We start from the raw sequence: 27,170 nt of genomic DNA, 5'->3' as shown, positions 1-27,170 counted from the left end.
CATTTTAAATTTATAGTAACTATACTGTCTTCATACTTTGGAATGTGTTCTAAAATATCTTAAATTGCCAATTAGATTTCCTTTGTTTCCACAAGGACCTCATATCACTTGTGCTGAGAAATACATTCCAAAACTTAGTGTTACCCAGAAACATTTTTTTTTTAAATCTGAAAATAACACTAGAAAAAAACATTTCAAGGAACAATTTTAGACAAAATCTTAATAAATAAAGCAATGTTAGGAAGGCTAAAAAACATGCTCTAGAGAAAAAGAGAAAGCCTGAATTTTAATTTATGTGATATACTACACAATGGTATTAGTAAAACACCAAACAAGAGTGTTAGAAATAGTAAATTAATTTCAACAGTGATGGTGTATATTATGTTAAATCCACATATGCTGAGAAATAGAAGGCTGAAGCATTAGAAAGAAATGTTTTTATTAAGTAAGATGGCCATCCAATCCAATCCGTTTGCTCACAGCTGACCAAATTTACTTAACGTATCCAAAAAGGAATCTCTAGAATGGACATAAAAGCATGTCTCTAAATTTTAATTTAGTTCTGAATTTAAAATAGAAATTTATTATATGTAAAGCTCAGATGAGAAATGAAAGATGAAACCAGATGAATACACTAAATTTTACCTTTTAAAGTAAACTACCTACGTGACTCCTAAAGCTTTTCTTTACATCTTTCTCTAAATTTATTTGGATTGTATGAACAAAGGTAGTACTGAGCCTGATAAAGATCAGTCATACTGACAGATAATGGCAAATTTAAAATGAATGAATTTTGGACAAATGTCACTCACAGGAAGAAAATAATTATGACTACCATAATTTTCTTCCTTTTAAATTAGGGCAAGTTCATAGAAGCAGGTAAGTATATGCATATCATGTTTGCAAATAAGGTGTTTCTCTATAAATATGGACTCACTTTTCCTTTATTTCAGAAGTACTATAATTCTCAGTCCCAATAGTTTAATAATGATTTTCTCTAAGGTAAAAGTGGTTTTGTTTTACCATTAGAATTTTTATAATCTAAGCACAATTATCTAAATCCTGGCTGAGACTGTCTAGATAAAAATATAAGAAGTAAAAAATAAACTTTAGCTACTTTTAGGTAAGATTTATTAGAAAGTGACACTTTCCTTCCATGTACTTCTAACAATTAAGGAAAACTTTCATCTCTAGGAAAAGAAGTCACTCACATTACCTGCAAACAAGAAGCAAGAATGAAGAGAGTCAGCATTTCCTAAGGCCTTGAAATTAAGTTTCTTTGGCATTCATTTATAATTTAAAGAATAAATAATAAAATTAGACCAGGGATATCCAATGCAACAAATGCCCCCAAAATACCTTTGGGATAAATCAAACCAAAGGAACACAGAGAATGTTTCAATGTAACTTAATTCCAGGGTTAATTGAAATGAAAGCTACTTTGTGCCAGAATTAGTAGAATGATTTTACAGTGAAGGTCAAATAGGCTGAAGTGAAGATGTTCTTAACAAACAGCAAAAGATTTTTGTTTTGCTTTGAAAGAAACAGCTAAAAAAAAGTTCTCCAAACTTACTGATTTTTTGTTTTCCTTTTTTTCTTTTACTGTAGCTTTATTCAGTAGGGAGTGGCAAGTTGCCTACAGAACAGAGATGAGCACAAACAAGTCACAGCACCAACTACATACAGCAACAAAAACAATGTTGGCTTGTACATAAAATTACATGATCAAAATGTAACACAAATGGAATCAACAAAAAATTAGGAATCAACTTAATTTTGAGGGATGAATTTTATCTCTGGATTTTAATTTTTATTACATTTTTAAGCCAAAGCATAAATAGCAAGAAATGCTGAGACAATCATATCTACTATTTCTGGCTATAAATCGCAGAAAAGCTCTCCTCAAGTGAATGTGAGGATATTTAATATTTACATTTCAGTTAAATCCTAGCTTTTGATAAATTTTATATAAAATGTTCATTACAAATAGATCATACTCTAAAAACACTTCTATGCGTCTACATAATTTTTTCTTGATACATATATTTATATATACTTCTCTGTGTATCCTTCAATTGACTTAAAAAGTTCTTTTTCCAATAGCTAGCATTGAATTCCTATCCTACTGATTAAAAAAATAAACATTAAATGGCTAAATATAATAGAAAAATACACTTTAGAGATTCTGAGCTAGTCTCTCTCTCTTTAAGAAAGATTACTCTTACAATTTCACTTATTTTTGTTTGCAGGCTACTTCCTGAAAAAGTTCTAATCAGAGGAGGTTAAAAGCTCTGCAACGTTTGGGGAAAGAATGTTATCAGCTCAACTAGAAATAAGCATTAATATTAAAGTGAAGAAACTGCAGAGAAAATTACAGAATAAAACTGTAAGCCTGCTTAAAATTTTTCACAGATTTGACCATTTATCAGAATGTCTCCAAAACACACACACACACACACACACACACACAAACAAAAAAAACCCCAAAACCCACAGAGACATATTGGTTTCATCTCTCAGAGCTCCTTCTAGGCCAAAGAGCTCTGTTAAAATTAAAAGACTCCTGATTGGACTAGACTAGGCACAATAATTATTTTTAAAATATCTTGAAAACAAATTAGAATTCTTTAATCCACCATACACGGCATTTTATTCTAAAAATTCTGTGCATTCAACACCATAACCCATAATAACTTGGCATTAGTTTGATATTTGTTCATCCATCCATCCATCCATTCATCCAAGTAGTTACTGTGCACCTACTTGCTAGATACCATTCTAAGCACTGGAAGAAAGCAATAAAATAAGAAGACACAGTCCTTTTCTCAAGGAGCTTTGATTCAAACTTTAGACTATATACAAAAGCACTAGTAACCCAATTTATCCCCAAAATGCAGTTTTATACACTTTTTATTTTCAATTATGGTATATAACCATCAATTATAGCCTTAAAATTTTTGTGTAAACGACTTCTGTTTGGAGAAGCACATTTGCTACGAAAAGACGACATTTATTTAGAATCATATTTAGCTCTTTCTCAGAATTCTCTCACCACAACTTAGGAGAATATCCAATCTGGGAATTGTTTTCTCATTATTCCAAAACTATCAGGAGGAAAAGTGGAAATAAATACATGAGAAAATGTCTCAGTTATAAATCTAACACATGTTCACAGTTGGCTATTCCTATATAATCTTAACCCAGTCCACTAAGTAAGGAGGCATATAAAATGAAAGACATGGTTAAACCATGATTTTAAAAAGGCTTAACAGTCAAAAGTACTAACTCAAGACCTAAAGCTCAGAGAAATTTATTAGCTAGCAATATACTCAGCTTTCAAATCTTCCCCAGTAGGTCCCAAAGCAGGAGACATATTTACTAGAGGGAAAAAAACAATCGACTACTATCCCTCCCAGCAGAACATAAAAGTACAAACGGACCATTATGTTATTTCCAAAGTCAAAAGGGCAAGGAAAAGCCAGAAGAGGGAAGATGAATAAAAATAAAAGAGCAAACTAAGGGAAAAACTACATTTGGAAGGAGACTCAATGAAAGAGTATCTTGAGATCAAAGTTTATTTTTTTTTCATTTTATTTAGTAAATGTAAAATTTCCTGTAATCAGTCACTTATCAAAAAATAAACTTTTATTTATAAATAACATAGCATATATTTCCTCTACAGTATTGTACATTCCAACAATAAGTTTATCCAATACGTCCCCAAAATGCACTAACATTTAAATAATATTATTAAAGGGAATGATTGTATGTGAAATTTTAATACAATAATTCAGGTCTGTTGTAATATGGGATATTGTATTATGGAATGTTTTAAAAAGCACTACACATAGTGGTTAATAAGCCACCAATTATCAACTAGCATTATTTTCTGCATTATTTTCACTTCCCTCCCTTCCTAACTATGAAAGCTGACAAGAATCTTGTTTACTTGGGTGGGAGAAATGGGGTTATTTATTCCTTCATTAAATATTTTCTAAGTACTTACTAAGTGCCAAGCACTTAGTTCCTTTTTCCTTATCAAGTGGGACTCCAAGTTTGCTGATGATACAAAAATTGTTTTCTTTTACGGAGACAACCACATGAAGAATTTCTACTAAAATCTACTAGAGACCATATATGTAACCAGGCAGTTAGTACCCGTTCACTTCTAACCAGCTAAAGTCAAAGCCACTGCCACTTGAGAAATTCATTTGCTCTCTGAAAACAGTTACTATTATTAGGCCAACCAAGAAGTTGGTCCAGACTATTTTTAATAGGTGCTCACCATTTCTTATCTGCCTAGTTATATAAACAGAAAGGACTGAATTGGATTTAAAGAGAAACCTGAATAATGCCCAGACTTAAGCTATTCCTTACTGTATTAGATTTCATATTATAACTAAACCACCCTCTGGTCTCAGATTTAACTAGCTGAAAAAATTATGTGGGGCTCTCCTAAGCTTCCTTGAGCTATTTTGAAAAGGCAGGAAAAGTCATGATAAATTAAATTAAGAGAGTTTTAATGCTAAGTATGCTTCATCATCTACAAACATGATGAAACATTTTTTTATAGATACAGCAGATACATCTTTATAAATAGCAATGGGGGAAAAATTCACAAACAGCAGCCTGAAACAGCTTTTTTAAATGACAATTTCACTGATCTTGCTAATGTCTCTAAGCAACCAAAGCCCTGTGCTAAAAAACAAATGGCTGGGGATAACTCTGCAAAGAAAAAGACACAAAAGGCATGGGTTTTGATAAATACATACATTTTTTCCCCTATACCTGCCCCTGTCCCAAACTCCAGACCCACTAATGTTTCTTCCAGAATCACAGTTTTAACAGGCTAATGTGGATTTGCACTAATCTCCCTTGGAGTGATTAAATCATTTCTGAAACTGCATATGCTGATCAAAAACACAGTGGAAGCCATAAAAGAACACAGGTGCAATTTCCTTAGCAAGTAGGGGATGACTGTGGACATCTGAACTCAGAAGCATTACTTGCAGTTCTGGTGTTGGAAAGTCTAATAAATTTGACATGAATGATGATGCAATATATTTTATAAGTAGCATTCTACATAAAATAAAACATCAGCCTGTCCTGGGAAAACCTGACACAAACACAATAGAGCTTAATAAAAAAATCAAAATTATGGATCAAGCATTTCACAACACAAAAAACAAGGAGTAGACCAGCCTCATATGTGAAAGACCCTACGAGTAATTTAGGTACAAGATAAAAACAACAACAAAAATTCCGTAATATATCTCATTTCAATCACATCTATTATACCCAGCAGATTTGGTGCATTTTAAGCTTCTTCTCAACGCAAGGAAAATTTCTTATTTTTAAAGTACCCCCTTAAACTACTTTATATTTTTAAAGCCAATTTAAACAATTCTTAATGTATTATTCATCCAAACTGATTCAGTATTATCAACCACCCACTATTAGCAGCTAAATCCCTCTTTGGTAAAGCATTTTTTAAAATTCAGCTGTGGATTAATAATGGTAATCTCTAACCTTAAGCATACCTGGTACAGACAGTGGCACACACTTCGTAGCTGAGGGGGAAATTCGGAGGAGGAACTGATGATGGCATGGAAGAACTTTTCGGTCATCTGAAGGAGGTTTCGCTGGTTTTCCTCAAGGCTCTCTGACTGTTCTAACCTATCGAGAGGAAAAAGAAAAAAAGCAAAACCAATTAAAAACAAACAAACAAACAAACAGACATACTCCTTAAAAGAGACTCCTTAAGAGACATTCAGCCAAATGCAACATTTGGACTTTGTTGGGAACCTGATTTAAACAAACCAACTACAAAAAAGGCAATTTTGAGAATTGTGTATAAAAATTCTTCTCCCTCTATATTTTCACAGATTTAGTATATGATTTTATTTTTTTGTCCATCTAGTAGGTAGGAGACTGCATCTCACATTTTTAACTTTTATTTCCATGACTTCAGTAAAGTTAGACATGCTTTCAATATTTTGTGGCCATTCAGGCCCTATTTTCAACTGCCCTTCATATCCAGTTTAATATCTCTAACTGCTAGGTGTCCCTCTTGCCAGTACCTAAAATTCAGTTTGTTCAAAATCAGCTGATTTTTTTCCTCCTACTTGTATGTCTCATCCTGTGTTCCCCATGTTGTCAACGGCACCATCACTGTTTCAATCACGTCATCCAGATGACCTCTGATGCCGTCTTTGCCTGCAGTACTCCATTATTCCCCACATTCAATTATTGTTGCTAATTCTTCTGTATGATTCTTTTTGTTTTAAGGTATTTATTTATTTATTTGGCCGTGCTGCACAGCATGCAGGATCTTAGTTCCCTGACCAGGGATTGAACCCATGCCCCCTGCAGTAGAAGCACGGAGTCTTAACCACTGGACCGCCAGGGAAGCCCCTCTTCTGTATGATTCTAAAGTCTTGGTGCTGTGATTAAAGGCAGATATTCAGAAGGCAAACTCACTAGGTTTAAATTTCAGCTTTACCACTTATTGACCATTATGACCTTGGTCAAGATACTTAACTTCTCTGAGCCTCATTTTTTCCATCAATAAGACAGGAATAATTACAATGCCTACCTTTATGGGGTTTAAATTTTACCCAATGGCTCTCAAATCCACAAACCTTTACTTGAGCTGCCCAACCGAACTCTCAAAACACATTCCCTATGAAAGTCACTACTTAACTACTTGTTATACGTCTTATCTCCCCTACTAAACTGTAAGATCCTTGAAGGATGTATTCATCTTTGACCCCTTAAAAACTAGCATAGTACCTTACCAAAACAATTATTGAATAAATACTTGTTTTCAATCTCTTAACTAGTAATTTTCTTTCTATACTAATTTACATATTACATAAAAGTTTGGGACACTCCAGATTCCTTGCAGCTCACCATGTGGTGCAGCATATGGATACAGTAAGAGTTTGGAAATTAATGTAGATGACAGGCAGGAAAGATTTCATGGACTAGATGAGTTCTAAAGGAGGGAAAGAATCTGCACAGGCAAAAAGAAGTAAGGGCATTTCAGAAAGAAGAAGGCAGGACAAGCACACAGTTCAATCTGATAAACATTTATCATGCATCTACTATTTGCCATCTTAATGCCAGGTGTTGAGGATTCAACAATAATTGGCCTTTGAACCTCTCAAAGAGGGGAGAGAAGTACACACTAAGTAATGAGTACAATTATTCAAGGATATAAAAGACAAAACAGCAAACCAGAGACAGACACGATTAATTCACATGGCAACTGGTTGCCGGGAAGTCAGAGGCAGAAAATGAACTTGGGATATATGGGGAACTAAAAAGAGACTGGTCTAAACATGGGGGCTTTATGAAGGGAGATCACTTAAGAAGCTACAATAGTAACTCAAATCTGAGATATGGAGGGCATAGAAGCTTTGCGTATGAAAGAAAATATTAACAGTATATTTAACAGGGCTAGAAGAGATTTCTAGAAACCTTGACAGTTCTTGTCTACTTTGTGGGAACTTTTTCTTAATGAGTCAACACAGCAGCAGGTGTGCTGCTGGTCTGTTTCAGATGTCCCTCTAATACATCTATCCCTCATGCCTCCCACATGCCAATGATAACTTATTGGCTATTCCATTAATTCTGATCTATAATGAAGCTTTGTGTTCAATTATTTAAGTGTTTGTGTGTATAAAAATTTTTCCCTCTGATTTTCAATCAGCTTTTGTTTTTGTTTCCTATTGTTTTCCTGTTTTTAATTTCATTGATTTCTAATTTTTATTTCTTTCCTTCTGCTTGCTTTAGGTTTATACTGAACTTTCTCTAATTTTCTAAGGTGAAAGTTTAGGCCATTCATTTTAGATCTTTCTTCTTTTCTAATATATGCATTTAATGCTGTAAATACTATATTTCACTACATTCCACACATTCTGATAAGATGCACTTTCATTTTCATTTAGTTTTTCTTTTTCTTTGCATTTCAGTCTTGGAAATGTCTATTGACATATCTTCAAGTTCAATAATTCTTTTCTCATTTGTGTCCAGTCTACTGATAAGCCCATCCAAAGGCATTTTTCCTTTCTGTTACAATGTTTTTGATTTCTAGCATTTCCTTTTGATTCTTTCTTAGAGTTTCCATCTCTGTTTAAATCACCCACCGGTTGTTGCATGTTGTCCACTTTTTTCCATAGAGCCCTTAACATATTAATTGTAGTTATTTTAATCCTTGTCTGATAATTCCAAAATCTGTCACACCTGAGTCTAGTTCTGATGCTTGCTTTGTCTCTTGAGACTGTAATTTTTTTGTTGAAAGACCCAAGACATAATGGGTAGCAGGAACAGAAACAAAGAGGTCTTTAGTGTAAGGTTTTATGTTAATCTGGCTAGAACTTAGGTTGTGCTTAATGTTTGCTGTAGCTATAGGTGTCAATTTCTTCCGGTGTCCTTGTTTTTGTCTACCTAGTTGTCTGGGATTCCCTAGTTTTCCCTAGGAATTCCTTCTTAGGGTCTCTGTGTTGAAGCTCTCTGCTGTAACCCACTTTTAATACACTGGAGTCCTGTTGATGTAGTAGTGAGGTACTGGGGAGGGGAAGCAGTCTATAATCTTATGCTTATATCTCCACTGTTTTACTGGGCCAGAGTGGCTGGGTTGTGACCTTCAGAAGAATTTCTTAGCCTTTTTTCTCCCCTTATGTGAGTCAGGAAGGCTAGAGGAGGCTGAAGTTGGGTAACTGCCCATCCTCCAGGTCAGATAAGGCTCTGATAGTAATCCTTAAAGGCAGGCCTTTGTAAGGGAGAACAGAACACTATGGGCATATTACAAAATGGTTACTCTTCCCCTTCCCCTGCCCAGAGCACAAGGGGACTTTTCTTCCACCTTCACCATGAGAACCTGGTAGGGTTTCTAGAGGTCAAACTCACAGAAGTGTGGGGGTCCCCCTGACACAGGGCCCCCAGGAGCTTTCATTCTCAAGCTAATCCACACTCAACCTCCAGCAAGTTGTCAATTACAGCCTAAGTGTTCCTACCAGTTACTGACTCCAGCAGCTGTTTCTCCCTGTAAGCTGGGATTCTCTGAATTTGGCTGTCATGCCAGTTTTTTCCCTTTTTTTTTGGGGGGGGGGGGCGGTGCCCTTCAATTCTCTGATGAATTTAAGAAGAGTTGCTGATTTTCTGTTTTCAGCTTTTTCTTGTTATGAACATAGCAGTGTCAACTTCCAAGCCCTCTACATGTCAGAAAAGATGTCAACTTGATTTTAAGTAACCTGAATATAGGTAGCTTGTCATCTAGTTCCCTTCTCTGTGCCAAAGTACTTAGTACAGTAGATTTCTTTCAGGCAGTAGTTCACTCTCTAAGTAATTTTTACCCTTTAGAAAGTGAAATTGCTAAATGGTAACAAAATACAAGATGACATTAAAAGAATGTCGCTTTTAAGTTTAAACTACAACTTTTTAACCATTTTAACAATAACTGGTTAATTTAGGTGCCAGAGTTCTGATTAGATATTACCGTTGATACTTCAGCAAAGGCAGAGCCAAAAATACCAACTGATACGAAGTTGCCAAATAAAACTTTTAGGAAGAGAAACCATCAAGAAGCTCTGAACTTGAAAATAAAAAATAAAATAATGTTAAGGTCCTAACTGAAAGACAAGAGATGTGGCTTAGAAAAAGCAAGCATAAGTGTTAAAAATTTCATTCAACAAATATTTATGAAATGCCAACTATAAGCCAGATACCATGGGGACAGGTAGAAAGCTTCATGGAGATGGTGGTTTTTAAACTGCACCTTACATTACCCCTTGGCCTCTTTCCCTTCTCCTAAGTCAATCCACATTATAGGAGGAAGAGCGAGATAGATTAAAAAAAAAACAGAGTCAAGCATGCTCAGTTCAGTGCCATCCTCTCCATTCTAGATATGTCTGCCTGCAGAAAAGATATAATCTGGTCTTCTCTCCACTTGTGATAAAAAGCTTGCCAGCCCCTGTGATGGAAGCCTGTAGTTTACCCAGCTGTGCAAGGGATGGGGAAGATGATTCTAATTCAAGGTGATGTATTAGCAAGCCTATGCTACATGCCCACAGGATCTAAAGCCCCACTCTTTAATCATTTTTATCAGAAATAAAGGAGACAGCTGATTCCTGGGTGCTTCACTCCCATCCCTCCCCTCCCTCTGCCCTTTTGGTTTTGAACTTGGTGGGGGGAAAATGGGTATTACTTATTAGGCAACTCTAATCCCAATGAACCCCATGTTGTCAAGCCGCTTTAACAATGTACAACATGCGCATATTTCACTGGAGTTAAAGTACAGAGAACACATGAAAGAATGACAAGTAGTGATGTGGATTATAGTCAGATGAGTTTTTTTCTTGCAGTCAATGGGGAACAACTGATGGCTTCTGAGAAAAAAAGTGACAAAAAATTTTAGGTTTCAGAATAATTCCTGCAGTAAATGATCTGCAAATAAAAAGATAATGCTAGGACAATAATTAGAAAGCTACTACAAAAGTCAATGGGATTGGGATTTCCTAGGTAGCACGGTGATTAAGAATCCGCCTGCCAATGCAGGGGACACGGGTTCAAGCCCTGGTCCGGGAAGATCCCGCATGCCGCGGAGCAACTAAGCCCACGTGCCGCAACCACTGAAGCTTGCACGCCTACAGCCCGTGCACCGCAACAAAGAGTAGCCCCTGCTCGCCACAGCCAGAGAAAGCCCGCACAGAGCAACAAAGACCCAATGCAGCCAAATAGTAATTATTTTAAAAGTCAATGGGATCGATATGGCATTGGCTAAATAATGATATTGCCAAACCACAAAACACTATGCAGCAGTTAAAAAGAATCCGGTTCATTATCTTTCTATGCTGACAAAGAATGATCTAAGACACAGGGTTATGTTAAAAAAAAAAAGTTGCAAAACCATGTGTATATTGATAATATCTTACCATTTATATTAAGTGCTCATATTATAATATAGTTTCTACCACTAGAAATATGTATATGCAAATGAATTGAAAAAGGACAGAAGAACGGCCTAACTAGTAACAGTGCTATGTCTCTAGAGGTGACAGTCAAAGACACCTTTAATGTTATTTGTAACTTTCTTTAAGAAAAATGTGTTTGAGGGACTTCCCTGGTTGTGCACTGGTTGGGACTCTGTGCTCCCAGTGTCGGGGGCCCGGGTTTGATCCCTGGTCACGGAACTAGATCCCACATGCATGCCACAACTAAGGAGCCTGCGAGCTGCAACTAGGGAGCCTGCCTGCTGCAACTAAGACCCAGCGCAACCAAATAAATAAATATTTTTTTTAAAAAAAAGAAAAGAAAAATGTATTTGTGTGTAACTTTTATAATTAAAGACTAATCTTAAGAATCAAGGGGAGAAATTATGAGGGCCTTGCCTCATGTAGTGGAAATGAAAAAATGGAGAGCTGTTGCAGATAAGAGGATGACACACCTGGTAGGATCTACTTCAAAGCTAACATGCTGCCAATCAGAGGATGTGATCACAATCCGTAATAAAGGATCCAGGAGTTTCTGTAGGTAGGTAGCACCATATACCTAAAGAAATACACAAGTAGGAATTTATTATGCCAGCTCCAAATATCTTGCATTAAAGAAGACATTCTGCTCTGTACATAATCACTGTTTGGCATATCTCCGCACCAAAAAAAAAAAAAAAAGATAAATGGATACAAACCTTGAAACAGAAGGTCATTATTTTACTGGCCAAGCTGTTGCCTCGGAAAAGAGTCTGCATGGAGTCTGCCAATTCTACTTCCTTAGAAAACATGTTCCAGAGCAGTTGGTAGAGTAAATGCCGAGAGTCAAATAGAGTCACTAGAACTCGAGCTAGTTCATCCTGAGAACAAAATAAAATTGTGTCAGTGTAAACAGTTCCATTTTTCCTTAAGCAGGAAACTGAAAGGCAAATTCAAAGCTGACAACCACCTGCTGAACTGAGGTATATGGTGAATGATTAAGTTTTCCCCTGGGATTTATCTGTGTATATCTGTCTATGACAGATGACTATTTCTATACACCTACAGTAGCTGCTAACTCTAAGGATTAAATGATAAAAGGTAAGAGAGGCCAAGGCTTTACCAGAAGACAAAAAAAATCCAGGATTCAGTTCAAATTCTATGACAAAATGAAAGAAAACAGAAATAGAAGATGATGGCAAAGAGTTTGATATGCACAGATCATTTTCTTAGAAAATCAATGAGGGCAAATAAGACTTCGGTGACCACAGAGCTCTACTCTCTTCTTATATGGTCAGGGAAACTCAGTGAACGCTGAACACGGCTAGGCAAGAAACAACAAAAATGGAAAAACTACAGGATTTGCAGCAAGTCAGGAAAAAGACCTAGGCTGTGCATTCAGAACCAAAAGATTAGCCAGATTTACATACAAGGTGGGGATGGGTGGCTAATTCCCATCTAGGTCCTAAACGATAAGCCTCATAATTCCCCACAATAAAGTATCTTTTGGTACACTCAAGAAAAATGAACGTGATAGTAAATCACTGTTTAACCATACATGTTGGGAAGAGATTTAGAGAGAACAGGGGTAGCCATAATAAGATGGCCCAAACTTCAATCAGTGACAACAAAGCCAGGATCATGGCCTGTAGCTCCTCTAATTCTTGTCTGGTCCCAGGATTATTATAATCTGTTATTCGAATAAAGGAAAAAATTTAACAATCCTAACCACAGATAACTGAAGCCAAATACGACCCAATACGCTGCTATACTTCCTACAGTTACATAATACATAATTGACTAGATATAAAAATTCCATCCTCCATTTTAAAGCCAAGTGTAATTACGAGAGATAATTCAGTTACAAAATAAAACTATTTTTAGACTGTTGTGCTAGTTTTTTCCACTCTAATCCCTCCCCTGCAAAATTCTGAAAACTTTAAGCACCAGAATTTATTTATTTATTTATTATAGTATTTTAATTTATTTAAGAATAACATAATAAAAATAACATCATAAATCCATAACATGTTAGCATAAACAATAGTTTTGGTAAAAATAATTATATTTTCCAAAACAACAACAACAAAAATCTGTGAAGAGTAGTGTTGTTTTTTGTATTTTTGCATTTTTTAAAAGTGTCTGGCTTTATAAGTGGTAGTTGAATTTTCATATAAGCACCAGAATTTAAATTTACAAAATAGAACTAAAATTTTTAAAGTTATCTTGTATTTTGTTTAGATACAGTTCAAATAGATCTGGCCTAATATAAAAGTCCTTCTGTAAAAAAAAAGTCATTTAGTATAAAACACATAAGAAATGATTTACTGAAAGAAAACAAAATGATTAAAGCCTCTTGGACTTAACTAATTCTATTTTATTGAAAAAATTACTGATAATTTTTAGCGCTAATTATAGGTAGGTGCTAAAAGGTAATTCAGAATTCCATTTTCAAAATATATGAAGATCTGTGAACTAATGTTAGGCTTCAAGAGGATTTCAACAATTTCCTTTTTCTAACTCACTAGCTACAAGCAGGATTCCATCTTCATTCATTAAACAATTACTTACTGAGTCATTGTTATATGCCAGGTTGTACTTCAAGACCTGGAACTACAGCAGTAAACAACATAGACATAGTCTGCTCTCATGTAGCTCACATTGTGGTGGAAGGAGACCAAGCAATCAAATAAACAAGATAATTTCACATAGTAAATAACTGCTGCAAAGAAAATATAACAAGGAATGGAATAAAATGACTGTGAGTGTGGTTTTGATTGGATGGCCAGAAAAGACCTCACTAGGAAAGTGATATCTGACTTGAAACTTGAATAACAAGAGACCAGGGAATAAGTATTCTAGGCAGCAGCAGCTGCAAGGGTGCTCAAGGGTAGAAATAAGCCTAACATGTTTGATGGCCAGTGTGGTTTCAGTCTGGTGAACAAGAAGGAAAACGGCATAAGATGATGTCAGAGATGAGGCAGGGCCCAGGCTGGGTAGAGCCCTGTAGACCAGGGTAAAGAGTTTTGAGTTTCATTGTAAGTATGAAGAATAAGATCCTACAGCTTTTAAGCAGAAACACATCTACAGGCAACAACAGATTACATATAATTAGATACAATTATAGATATAATTATAAATTAGATATAATTTACTAAAATGAAATGAAATGAAATCATTTTCAGTACAGTATAAACTAAACAGCTTTTTAACATGGAAAGGGACAAGCTTTCTCAAATGTTTAGCATATGTTACCAAAAATGATATGGTTCTAGGAAATTTTTTATTAACAGATGCCAAATAGCCATATTATGTCTTCTGTATTTAAAACAAGCAATGTCACAATTTCAAATGCAAATAAGAGTGGTTAAATTTTTAAAAAATTGTATAACGCATTACAGAAAAAGAGTTGTGAACTAGAGGTATATCAATAGTAAACAGGCATAAGCCTTGAATTCTAGTTCTAGCATTACTAACAACTAAATATGAGATTTAACCCTAATTATCTCATTTAATATATGAATACACCAGACCAGATCAGGGGTTTTAATTTTCTTTTGATGAGTGTTCAAATGGAATTTTTCAGTGGGTCAGGTAAGGAGTTTGAGTTTTACTTTAAATATGTGAAATAAGATCCTCATATTTAAGAAATCTAGTGAGGGCTAGAAGAGCCAACCACTTTCCACAGCTGAGAATCACTCAAATAATATCTGAAGTTTCTTCCAGCTCTAAAAGTTTTAGCAATTAATTCAATTCATTGATACACACTACTATATAGAAAATAAACAAGGACCTACTGTATAGCACAGGGAACTATATCCAGTATCTTGTAATAACCTATAATGGAAAAGAATCTGAAAAAGAATATATATATATGACTCAATCACTTTGCTGTACACCTGAAACACTGTAAATCAACTATATTTCAATTTAAAAAAAATTCATTGAATGAATGAATTTTGAAGCTTCTGCTATGTGCCAGGCACTGTTCTTCTCCTCTTACTCAATGAACTTACCCACTGAGAACAAGGGACCACATTGGCCAGAGCCATTGCTATCGGGAGCTCTCCTTGATCACCCATCATTGTGACCAACTCTACCAGTCTCTCAAAACGATCTGCCAACACCGTTTCTGCAAGTGTGTCAAATTCTGTGCCTTGTTGAAGGATTTTTGTCAGAACTTCCATAAATGTAGCTCTTGTCTGAAGATCTTTGTGATAACCTAAACCTGATATAGACAGACAGAGGCAAATTTACTAACATGGTCTTTCTGAAGTAATTCCACTTGTCTTACATGCCAGTTCTCTAGGTTTTAAATTTCTAAATGAAGCTTTCATTTTATCTCACCTATGGAGTGCATGAGGCCACTGTCCACGTTAGCATTGAGTAAGTTTGACATTGCCAGGACTGTACAGTGCCTCAGTGATGCCAGCCTCCGAGACATGCCACGTTTCCTGCCACCTGTTTGTGCATTTTCATCTTCAACTTCACTACAGTCGTTCAAAAGGTTCATAAACAATGTGAAATACCTGTGAAATAAAAAGACTGACCCTTACCCAGTGAAGGCCACATCAACCAGACAGCGAATCAGACATTCTGAAACCATCACATGTGCATCACATGAGTGGCTCTGGGTATCTGCTTCTCTCCAGTCTTGGGGTAATCAGCCAGCATGGCTCATTATGAAGTGTTTTGTGTTGAATATGATTTTATCCTGACAAAGCTCAGTACATACTTCATAATATAAACACCAAATACATGCAGTGTTTCCTGGCTAATGCATCACTTTTAATGTTTAGAATATAAAAATTAGTGGTCCAAACAGTTTAGACAATGACATTTTAAATGACTTAAGGAGGTGATCTGGGTTTTACTACCAATAAAAATTCACCAATCGGACTTCCCTGGTGACTCAGTGGTTAAGAATCCGCCTGCCAATGCAGGGGACACAGGTTCGAGCCCTGGTCCGGGAAGATCCCACATACCGCAGAGCAACTAAGCCTGTGCGCCACAACTACTGAGCCTGCACTCTAGAGCCTGCGAGCCACAACTACTGAGCCCGCGTGCCACAACTACTGAAGCCCGCACTCCCAGAGCCCGTGCTCCGCAACAAGAGAAGCCCCCGCTCGCCGCAACGAGAAAAAGCCCACGCCTAGCAACGAAGACCCAATGCAGCCAAAAATAAATAAATAAATAAATTTTTTAAAATTCACCAATCAAATTGTTTTCTTTAAAAACCACGAAACACTGGATTACTGGACTGAATGTCAATATTATGACATAGTATGAGTGTGTTTCATGTTTGGTCATTGCAATCATTGTTGCTTTTGTTGTGGTCATCCATTTACAATGCTTGGTGTCAGTTTATTTATCTCTTGTAAAAATAAAATACAGTGTGTGTGTGTGTGTGTGTGTGTGTGTGTGTGAAAAAAAAATACAGAGTGTTCAGTAGAAAGTAAAAAAAAAATAAACCACAAAACACATGTGCATCACATGGGTGGCTCTGGTATAGGGCTTCCTATACAAGCCCTATCATGGATAATATTGCTTCGAGCACATGTTATATTTTGTGAGACAGCGGCTGATGGCCATAATAACAAAGCAACTGAGGTCCATTTCCTAAATATAATCATTTGCTACTTCGGTTATGCTTTGTTTTGTTGTGTGTGGGGCTTTGTTTTTTGCTTTGTATTTTTGGTGACTGAAATTTACTTAAGAAATAACTGTGATTTGGCTTCCATCAATTCCACACCATCTCCTTCCTCAGGCTGCAGCGGAAGACCAGCCAGGAGTGAAACTACTGCTTCCATGCTTGCCTGGTCCAAATCTCTGAAGAAAAAAAAAGTTTAAAGGCCACAAATCTTTCAGGTTCTTCCACTCCACCTTCCCCTCAAATAAACTTCTTCCTAACAGATACAAACTTTAATAACTACCTATTTCATTAAACAAATTACTATGAAAACCTAAATAATTTGAGTTAATATGCAGAGCCCAGAATGCCAAGACATTTCAAGTTGGGGAGAGGGTGATAATAACTTTCTACAAAGTAATCTTGGCAAAATGACTACCTTAAATGAAAAGCACAAACTATGGAACCAAGGCTGGCCAAAGAAATATATGTGAATGGTTTTTGTGTAATACATAATGTTTAAATATTTCTGATACATTGCAGTAAGTGTTTATCTTTAGAGCAAACTTAAGCAATTACATTTTAGAAAGACTCAAAAGGACTAAGTTCCTCAAATAATATCTTTATCCAATCAAAAATTAAAAACAATCTAAGGCTTTATATACCTTATTTTCCAACTGTAGACTATCCTCCCTAAACAGACAACCCAAGCTTTCCAAACATAACACTCTGTCACATTTGTTTTTACTGAAAGTCTTTTAGTTAAAAAGAAAAAGAAATAATAAAGATTAGTATCTTTATATAATTCAAATGCAAAAGCTTGAAATCCCAAAAAACAATTTCAATACACATAAAATGTATGTACACAAACTATAATGAAGTAGTAGTAGCACCTAGAGTTAACCTGCTGATACTTGGTTAAGGTCTTTTTTTTTACCTTGTAAGACATTTTACATCCTCATCTGCTGCTTGGTTTGATGTGCCCATAACCCAGTCTGTCAGGTACTCCACCATCTTATTCCTACAGAATGGCAGAGAAAAAGACAAGACGACACAGCTTTTTTAAAGCCACACATACACTTTTAGTCATATGAGAATTTTTAATAGTTCAAGTAATTTTCCAAATCACCCAAGCAACGTGACAATTTCATAAAAGAGATACTGCTATTACAAATCTAACAGTGAGAAGGGCGCAAACATGAGCAACCTGGGTACCGATCCACCACATCAGCCCTTAGCTATGGTATCCAATTGGATACAGAATCAAATTCTTGGCCTCAAGTGTAGTGTAATTTTAGAAAAAGGGAGCACTGTCATGGGCACAAAGGTTTGGGAAATTTGAAAAGATACGAAGAGAAAAAAAACCACACACACATAAAATGCTCCTTTTTGACCTTCCCCACTTCCCATGATAACCAGGTGCACACTATTTTTCTGTACTTCACTTAACATAATAAGATTTACAAGACTTAACTTTGCTCTTTTGAGAACTCACCTAAATTTCATCTCTTGACAAAATGAGAGGTCGTCTCTCCTTGCCATCATTACCTCCACTAACTGACACAGTTTCGTTTTTATTTGAATTGCATGGACCATATTCCCAAGCACACGAACATATCTAGACACAGAAGCATTAAAAAAAAAAAAGATCCGATATAAACAAAAGAGAAGATTTTCTAAATGCTTTCATCTCTAAGTAAAATGATTAAATGTAACCATAAGAACTATAAGATTTTCATTTTGTTTATATGAGAACATATATAACTTCTAATTACCTTATTATTACACCCTAATTTGGGTGCAACAGAGAAAAGGATAGCAAATTATTTCACTACTAACTACCGATACCAATGCGTCTGCTACACTTCAGTAGAATGCTTACCTGACCAGATTTAACATCATTGTTTCAATGCTAGCTTGCCCCAGATGTTCAGAGCTGCCTTCAGTATGATTATCTAGTAAGTTCTTCATTATAGCTATGGTTTGCTCCACGAACTGAGTATTGGTGTCAGTCAATAAAACCTACACGAAGAACAAAACATTGGGAATTGATTTGGGAATCAATGCACAGCAGACAGACCACAGAGAGATGAAGCTGCCTGATCTAACTGTCATACACATGCAGAAATTCAACCATGGGCACATATCCAAATGTGCACACAGATACACACAGACACTCATATCCATACCCAAGACATTGTTAACCCCAGGCACGCCCATGCACTAGAGTCCCTAAAAAGCAAGTTGACTCCTACATTAGACGATTCTTCTTTTTGCAATGTTTTCACCTATTTTTTTAAAATTATAAGTGAAAGTTCATGCCAGTATCAGAATTAAATAATCTAAAAGGAAAAGGCTTCATTATTTCAAATGAGTCACTCTATTCACAGGGAAGGGTGAAAAATAAAACAGAGAACACTTTACCTGCCCTTGGGAGTCAAAAAACTTGCTGATGGTATTCTTCAGTTTGTTAAAGAGCATTGGATAAAGAGCAGGACTCAATTCTAGACCCACCAGATCCTTAACATTGGTCCGTATCTGAAGTCCCACTTTCTCATGGTTACAGACCATTAAGGATAGCAATCGATCCATAAATTTGCTGACAGGTGTATCTGCGTTTCCCTCTGAGGACATCACTGAAATCATGGAACCCTTGCGTTCACTGACTGGGCCCATGGGTGGGCTATAGGTTGCCAGGCCAGAATTGCTTCTCTGCTGCAGGCATACTCCCCCAAGGGCACAAAGGAAGCCAGTCATGTTGATCCATTCTTGTAGGGAGTCTGTGTCAGACAAATCTATGGATCCTCCTCCACTCACATGAGACATTCGCCTCTTAACGATGGTCTTGTGAAGGCTTTCAGCAGCCTAAACACAAAATTTTTATGGAAAGCATGAATTCAACCTCAATTGGTTGAGAGATTTGACAAATTACTTTTTGTCCAACATTTCTTCCATGACAAAAGAACATTTTTTACATTTAAAAAATCCAAGTCTTCACTCTGTAATTTCTAGTCACATCAAGGTACCTTACTGCTTGAGGATGGATGAGTCTTAAGTTACAGAATTGAAGGTAGTGATACACGTATATCCAGTATCAGATACAGAAGGTGGTGATGGACTGCAGTTCAGGAAGGAACATACTTTCAAAACATTTGCTTATATCAATTCCTGGACACAGAGGCCATATCTGTGCTGCTTCAAGGAATATAAGCATTTGGAGATTTTTAACCAAGTACTGTGTGCACTTAATAATTTAGTGAATCCTGAAGTTCAAGTGCTCTGGGATCAGCTTTGTAAACATTGTACTACTATTAACATATTGGGTTAGCCAAAAAGTTCATTCGGATTTTTCCATAAGCTCTTGCAGAAGATCTTATAGATTCCCACATGGCAAGATGAGAGTAACCAAGTGGAAGAACCACTGAACATAGAAAAGAGTGTAATGAAGGAGTACATAAAAATTTAAAAATCAATAGAAAAAAATAATACTCTACAAGAATTTGTAACGTGACAGAGGAGGAAATCTTCCAGGAGTTCTGGTCCTTTTAATTTATGGAATAGAGATGAGAAAGAAAAACTTACTATGTGTAGCAAAAAATTTTCAGATTCAATTTCCCAACTGCTTGCAAGCATAATACTCACCTTACTATAGAGGATATATCAACCTAAGAAAGCAACATGTTAGGGACAATCTGTGACATGGATGATGTAGAAGTGCCACTGCATTTGTTTCATTAGGTATGTCTGTTTTATGGGGAAAATGACCTCTCATGAATGACTGCTTTGAATATGGGACTCTTAAAACTTTGCCATTTCTTACAGCACATGGATTTACTACAGTTGTATCTAGTATTAGAATATGGCTACATATCTCTGCTGTCATGTAGCACATTATCTCTTTTAGGACCTACATTATCAGGTATTTATGCAAGTTCCCGGATCAGGAGTTAAGGCCGAGCGGGGCTCACAATATGGATGACTTAATGTGTAGCACAGTGAAAGAACCATTGAATACAACGCTATGCTTTGTTTTTTTTGCGGTACGCGGGCCTCTCACTGTTGTGGCCTCTCCCGTTGCGGAGCACAGGCTCTGGACGCGCAGGCTCAGCGGCCATGGCTCACGGGCCCAGCCGCTCCGCGGCATGTGGGATCCTCCCGGACCGGGGCACGAACCTGTGTCCCCTGCATCGGCAGGCGGACTCTCAACCACTGCGCCACCAGGGAAGCCCTTTACGTGATCTATTTTGACTAAGAGGTTGACTGGGCTCAGTCAAATAATGAATCAACCTCACACCTTCAACGATATATGCAATAATGAGTCACTAGCATCAGACATAGAAAGTCCATCGCAAAAGAACTTGCAGACTGGCTTATAAGCATGAGATTATCAAACACTGTCAAGTGACTGAATTTTTTTTAGCAGCAGCAGGATGACTGAGTACTTAGCATATTGACTACATTTGGGCTGCAGCACAGCTGAAAACACTGTAGTTGGTATATGCATGATTTATTTCCTTTATTCATCAAGAATTTGGATCCAGTACCACTTAGACATCTTCTTAATCTGGTTTCAGCTCTTCAGCCAAGTGTTCGTGCTGAACAGACATTATACTTGGCATTGATGTTAATTAACGCATTATGGAATAATGTATTAGCAGCTAAGGCTCAGCTACCTAAACAGTTATTTGGCATCTTTATTAATCTTCCCATTGAAAATAAGAAAGAGGAAGAAGAGCTCAGAAGACCAGCTCCATCACCTTCGTCACCTGCAGTTAGTCCTCAAAGCAGCAGTAACAGTGAAACTCATCAGAATGGAGGCAGTGATATTGAAATGGATGAGCAACTTACACATAGAACGAAACAGATGCAATAGCAACTTTCAGACACAAAGAAATCCAAGCAATGAAGTTCTGACAAAACTGCCAACAGTGGTGAAGATGGAAGCAGTGGTCCTGGAAGCAACAGTAATGGATCTAGCAATGAGGTGAATTCTACTAATGCAAGCCAGTCAGCTGAGTGCTCTGGTAACGAGGGACAGTCAGAAGACACTGCAGATTTGAAGCCCTTCAAGAAGATGCAGATCATGGTCATAATCCTCTTAAAAGTAGTTGTGGTACGGATCTTTGGAACAGAAAGTTAGAAAGTCAAGCAGGCATTTGCTTAGAGGATTCCCAAGGCCCATCAGCAAGCAATGGAACAGGAAAGGACCTGTTTTCTAACCCTGAGCCGATGCCATCAGTAGATAATCAAATACAAATGCTGGATGCCTGTTCACACGCTGAAGACCCAGAACATATTTCAGAGGAAATGAATGCTGCTCATATAGCAGAAGCATCTCAGGAATCTTGCAGTATTACACGCACTGGGGACTTCCTTGGGAGACGATTGGAAATGAATTATTTGCTTGTCGGCAATTTAGCATCGCTAAATTCAGCATCACTACCACCACCACCACATCATCATCACTACCATGACGGGCACACGGCTGAGGATAAGCTAAGTACAGATGATGTCCGTTGCCGCAGCTCCCAGGTCAGCGCAAAATCAGAGAAAAACATGGCTGATTTTGATAGTGAAGAATCTGGGTGTGAAGAGGAGCTAGTTCAGATTCATTTCACAGGCAGAGCTACCATCTCATCTCTAACAACATCTTGCCAATGTAGCATCTATTTACCATGAACATCTTAATCAAGAACCTATAATTCATAAACATCAATTCAACAGTAATTCCGTGACAGACATTAATTTGGATATTGTTTGCAAGAAAGGAAACACCTTGTTGTGGGATACAGTCCAAGATGATGATACAGTTAATCTTTCTGAAGGATTAATAAATGAAGCAGAGAAACTTCTCCGTTCCTTAGTATGTTGGTTTACAGATAGATCTGAATGAGATTTATTGAAGGTTGCCTCGAAAATAGGAAACAACAGGTAAATAGGAATTAAAAAATTTTTTATGCAGTAGTCAAAGTTCATTTTGCGTATTCTTATCAACTAGGTGTGGTGAATTCATAGCATTTAACGTACCATTATCAACCTATTTTTTAGTAATTGTGGTTTTCATATTAGGTTTAAAGACTTCCCTTACAGGGTTCATATTGGGTTGGTCAAAAAGTTCGTTCGGTTAATGAATATGTTGTTCAATAAAGTTCTTGGTGAAAATGAAAAATGTCCTTAAAACCCACCGAACTTTTTGGCCAACCCAATATTTTATCATTGTCTTGCTTTTATCAGTACTTTTCGGCACTTTTCTTGATTAGATCATCTCCAACAGAAACAAAGGAGTAATAGTAATACTTATTCTCTTCTTGACTCTGGGAACATAGTGGTGATTACTCTGGTTTCAAATTACAGTTAAATGTTCTTAAACTGTGTCACAGTAAATATAAAAGAAGCTAAGTAAGTGACATGACGTTAAACTGAAGCTGAAATATAAACATTTTGATTATGACACTGTCCTTTCATCTGGGGAATCTTTTGTGTCTTGACTTTTATAGTGCATAAAGAATTAGATTGGTGTTTCTTGTCTAGTTTGAATTCTGCTATATATTTATATACTTCTTCGGGGCTCAAATGATTACCACAAGTTTCTTGATTTTCAGTTCTGTTCCACTGGTACAATTTCAGGTTTCCCTTGTCTTATACTGTTTTGATAATGTTGTCCCATTCTCTGACATAGAGAATTCAGTTATTAACTGAATATATTATATTACATCATATCATATCATATATTTTCAGAGTAGCTCTGCCCAGGCCTGATATAAATGTCTAATTTTATTGAATATTTAAGTGCTTCAAAATATTTATCTAGTTGAATTAGAAAAAGTATGTACAATATTTTATTTCCTACTTCTGGTCTTTAAAGGGTTATAATTTGAACAATCCCAAAAGAAAAATTGCTTGTTCGTGCAGGTATAAGAAACCACTAATAATAGACCCCTGTTAGTGGATCAATTGTCTCATTTTGTATATACTCTTTAAAAGGAATGCTTTCCATGGCTGGATGATATGTGGTCATTTCCACAGATATTATGCCTGTTCACTTTAAAATGTTAGTTATCTTTTACAAGTTTTTGTGAAACTGTCAAACAGTTTTTCAACATGATTATATCCATTTATATTCCCCATATGTGCATCTGCATACCCTGTGACCCAGCAATTCCACTGTTAAGTGTGGGCCTTACAGAAATACACCTATAAGGTCAGCAAAAGACACGTTCAAGAATGTTCAGAGCAGCACTATTCAAAGTAACTAGTCGGTGTATAACTATCCAATGCCAAAAAAGAATAGAAAAGAAAAATTGAGGACTGTTAAACAAAATAATATATTGCAATAATAATAAACTACAACTGCACGAAATAGTGTGGCTGAATCTCACAAACATTATGTTAAGTGAAAGAAGCCAGATACTAGGGTATACTTCTATTGCTCTGTTTATATAAGTTTAACAACAAGAAAATGATTGCGTTCAATCAGGACAATGGTTACTCTCGGTCATCAGTGACTGGAAGGGGCACAATGAAAGCTTCTGGGATGCTGGTAATGATTTCTTTCTTGATGTGGGTGCTGGTTGCACAGGTATGTTCACCTCCTAATATTTTGCACTGTCACTTTGATTTACACATATTTTTGAATGTATACTTCAATTTAAAAAAACTATGCAAAGATGCAAAAAGAATTTTTTTAAGTAAAAAAACCCAAACTTAAGATTATCATATACATTTTTAAAGAGCCACTAAAATATTTTTATCATAGACTAATATAATCAACACAGGATATCAAATTTCTTTTAAAAAGCTTTGATTTACATGAATGAACCTTGCAAACATTATGCCAAGTGAAAGAAACCAGTCACTAAAGACCACATGTTGCATGATTCCATTTATATGAAATGTCCAGAATTGGCAAGTCTACTCACACAGAAAGTAGCTTAGTGGTTGTCTAGGGCTGAGGGCTGGCGGCAGAGGTGCGGGGGAACGTTAGGGAATGAAAGCTAATGGGTGTGGGTTTTTATTAAATTGTGGTGGTGACTGCACAACTCTGCATATACTAAAAACCACTGAATCACACATTTTAAACAGGTGAATTTTATGGTATGTGAATTGTATCTCAACAAAACAGCTACCAAAAAAAAAAAGCTTTCATTTTAAAGCCACGTGTCCCTCTCCCAATAATGATATTAGGTACAGATTTTTGCTTCACAAAAACATAACTTTTTTTCTTGTTCTAAAAAGCATGACAAGAAAAAAACAATGGGAGACTAATGAGTTTTTCTAAAACACCTAATAATGAGAACAATATGGCCATTACAAATCAAACATACAGAAATATCTATTGTAAATGTCCAGGGTAACATGGTAACAGTTGATGAATGAAATGCCCACATTTTAAAACTTCATTTAACCTATGGTTCAGTCTTCTGGCCACCAGATCCCTTAATTAGAATACCTAATAAGATAGTAAAATGTATTGTTTCAATTTTAATTTATTTTTCTCTACCTTTGTTGCTCCTTTCCTGAAAATTCTGTGAAATACTCTGACGGAGAAAGAGAAAGAAAAGAGGGGAAAGAAATGGTCCTACCATAAATCATCTCTAGCTCAGAGCTGTCCAATATTTCTGCAATGATGGAGACATTTAATATCTATGCTGTCCAATAGAGTAGTCAACTTCCACATGTGGCTATTGTATGACAGAGAAACTGAATTTTAATTGCTTTTAATTTTAAATCAAACTTTAATTTGACTAGTGGCTACCATATTAGTGCAGGTTTAGATGAACCACAACTAAATATCAGTCTGAAGACATCTACATACTTATTATACTAAGAGGTCACTCACAAAAGACGAAGTAAAGTACGTATGTTTAGGAGATCAATCAATAGACAAAATCAACTTCACAAACTCACCTGGCCATCTTCCATTTTGGCTTTTGGGTAGTTGAGGATTAGTTTTGTAGCTTGTTCCCACTTTGCATGTGTATCTTCCCAAGCCTGAAATGAAGGCAATTACCACTTGAAAGCAACTTTAAACCTAGAGCTAAAAATCAATCAGTAATAGGCAGGTCTCAAACCTGGTGCGTATTATAATATCCTACTTGTAATATGCACATATTTTAGACTTGCTTCAAAAGCTATTCCTGGTCACATATGCATAACACCAGGCTTCTAAAATTGAGGGTGGGGGCCTGAGAGGGATGTTTCTGTTGCCAAGGGCATACCTCAGTGTTTCCTGCGGTGGGATGCTCAATTCGCCGTAGTAATGCCATCACTCTTTTCTGAAGTGCTGCTCTTCCTAAGCAAAGACAACAACAAATCAACCTACTGCACTTAGAGCCCTGCTTGCCAACGGAGAACCTGGCAAGCCCAATCCAAAAGGCAGAATAGGAGGAGTGGAAGGAATACTTCAAATGATAAAGCTGAACACTTCCTTTTACCAGCCTCACAGGAAAGGGGCACTTAACTGGGACTCCACAATGTCCACAGCCTAAAATAGCTACTCCCACCTAAACTTACTCATAACATGTGCCAATGTTTTTAAAACTTCACTACATACAGTTCAGGCAGAGTAAATTATATAATCTATAACTGAAAGCAATTTATACTGCCAGTTTTTAAACAAATGTATATGGTATATTAAAAACTCAGTGAGAAATTAACAGCTTATTTCAAATACTATTTACTTTCACCTTACCTTGTGCAGAAAAGGATTTCAGGTAAGCTATCTGAATTAGCCCTGTAAACTTACGAAGTAGTAATCTTAGATACATCCTTATGTTCCTAGAGCAATCAGACGTCACGTGATTCAAGGCAGACTGAGTGAAAAAAACATTACCCATGATTTACCTGTTGACATCATATTGCTGACAGAGGCAAACTCCATGAATGTGTTATAGTTGGGCAAGAAGTTGTGCACTGACACTTCATCCACCCCACACCGGATATCCGCTTCCTCACAGAGGTGACGAAAACAGGACATGGCAACCAGAACAGCTTCAGTGTCAGGGCTCCACAGAAACATGTACAGGGCCACTTCTAGTTTGGTCTGGGCTTGTCGGCATATTGGCGGCGTTCCGCTGTACCCTGCTGCACTATCCTGGGGGTCAGGAGTGGGAGGCAAGTATTTGCAACTTATGTAATTTTACTTACAAACCCCAATAATACAACAAGCTGTGTATCAGATATGTCTGCATACACTAACCCACAAGAGCTTTTCCCCTTTAACCATGATAGGATTTTCAAACCTCAAAATATCTCACCCGAATGAGAACTCAGATTATTTGTACCAACATAATACTACTATCTGTTCAATTTCAACTAGAATAGGTATCCTTTCCAGATCCCAGAAATGTAGATTAAGTCTAATATGAACACAAATAAAACATGCACAACACAAATCTACTCAATGAAAAATATAATACACTTCTCAGTCAATCATAAACGACAAAGGAAGAGGAAGTAACATGAAATTCTATCCACCCTGAGGGAAGAAATAAAATAATCATGCTGCAAAACTGACTTAACTAAGGACATGAATAAAAACTAAACATTACTGTAGAAGATACATTGGG

General features: G+C 36.4%; 1 protein-coding gene across 6 annotated transcripts in view; it reads right to left on the bottom strand.

Annotated features, from left to right (window-relative positions):
• Positions 1-27,170, bottom strand: part of NF1 (neurofibromin 1) — a 245,995-nt gene that overhangs the window by 106,005 nt on the left and 112,820 nt on the right. For all 6 annotated transcript variants that reach the window (XR_003792109.1, XM_029213370.1, XM_029213372.1 and 3 more), the window contains 14 exons: positions 26,446-26,695; positions 25,821-25,894; positions 25,510-25,593; positions 19,027-19,467; positions 18,485-18,624; positions 18,098-18,220; positions 17,540-17,623; positions 16,686-16,802; positions 15,321-15,502; positions 14,990-15,201; positions 11,693-11,854; positions 11,450-11,553; positions 5,541-5,676; positions 1,574-1,636 (listed from right to left, as the gene is read on the bottom strand). Coding sequence is in view for 5 of the 6 variants with exons in the window: in XM_029213370.1 (XP_029069203.1) it covers positions 1,574-1,636; positions 5,541-5,676; positions 11,450-11,553; positions 11,693-11,854; positions 14,990-15,201; positions 15,321-15,502; positions 16,686-16,802; positions 17,540-17,623; positions 18,098-18,220; positions 18,485-18,624; positions 19,027-19,467; positions 25,510-25,593; positions 25,821-25,894; positions 26,446-26,695 (2,172 nt within the window). In the remaining variant the exon portion in view is untranslated. The remainder of the gene's footprint in view (positions 1-1,573; positions 1,637-5,540; positions 5,677-11,449; positions 11,554-11,692; positions 11,855-14,989; positions 15,202-15,320; positions 15,503-16,685; positions 16,803-17,539; positions 17,624-18,097; positions 18,221-18,484; positions 18,625-19,026; positions 19,468-25,509; positions 25,594-25,820; positions 25,895-26,445; positions 26,696-27,170) is intronic.

The sequence above is a fragment of the Monodon monoceros genome, unplaced genomic scaffold (genome assembly GCF_005190385.1).
Source record: "Monodon monoceros isolate NGI ecotype Baffin Bay Population unplaced genomic scaffold, NGI_Narwhal_1 Super_Scaffold_9, whole genome shotgun sequence".
Classification (NCBI taxonomy): domain Eukaryota; kingdom Metazoa; phylum Chordata; class Mammalia; order Artiodactyla; family Monodontidae; genus Monodon; species Monodon monoceros.
The sequence above is the reverse complement of the archived record's forward strand: the minus strand, read 5'-3'. Positions and strand labels throughout refer to the sequence as shown.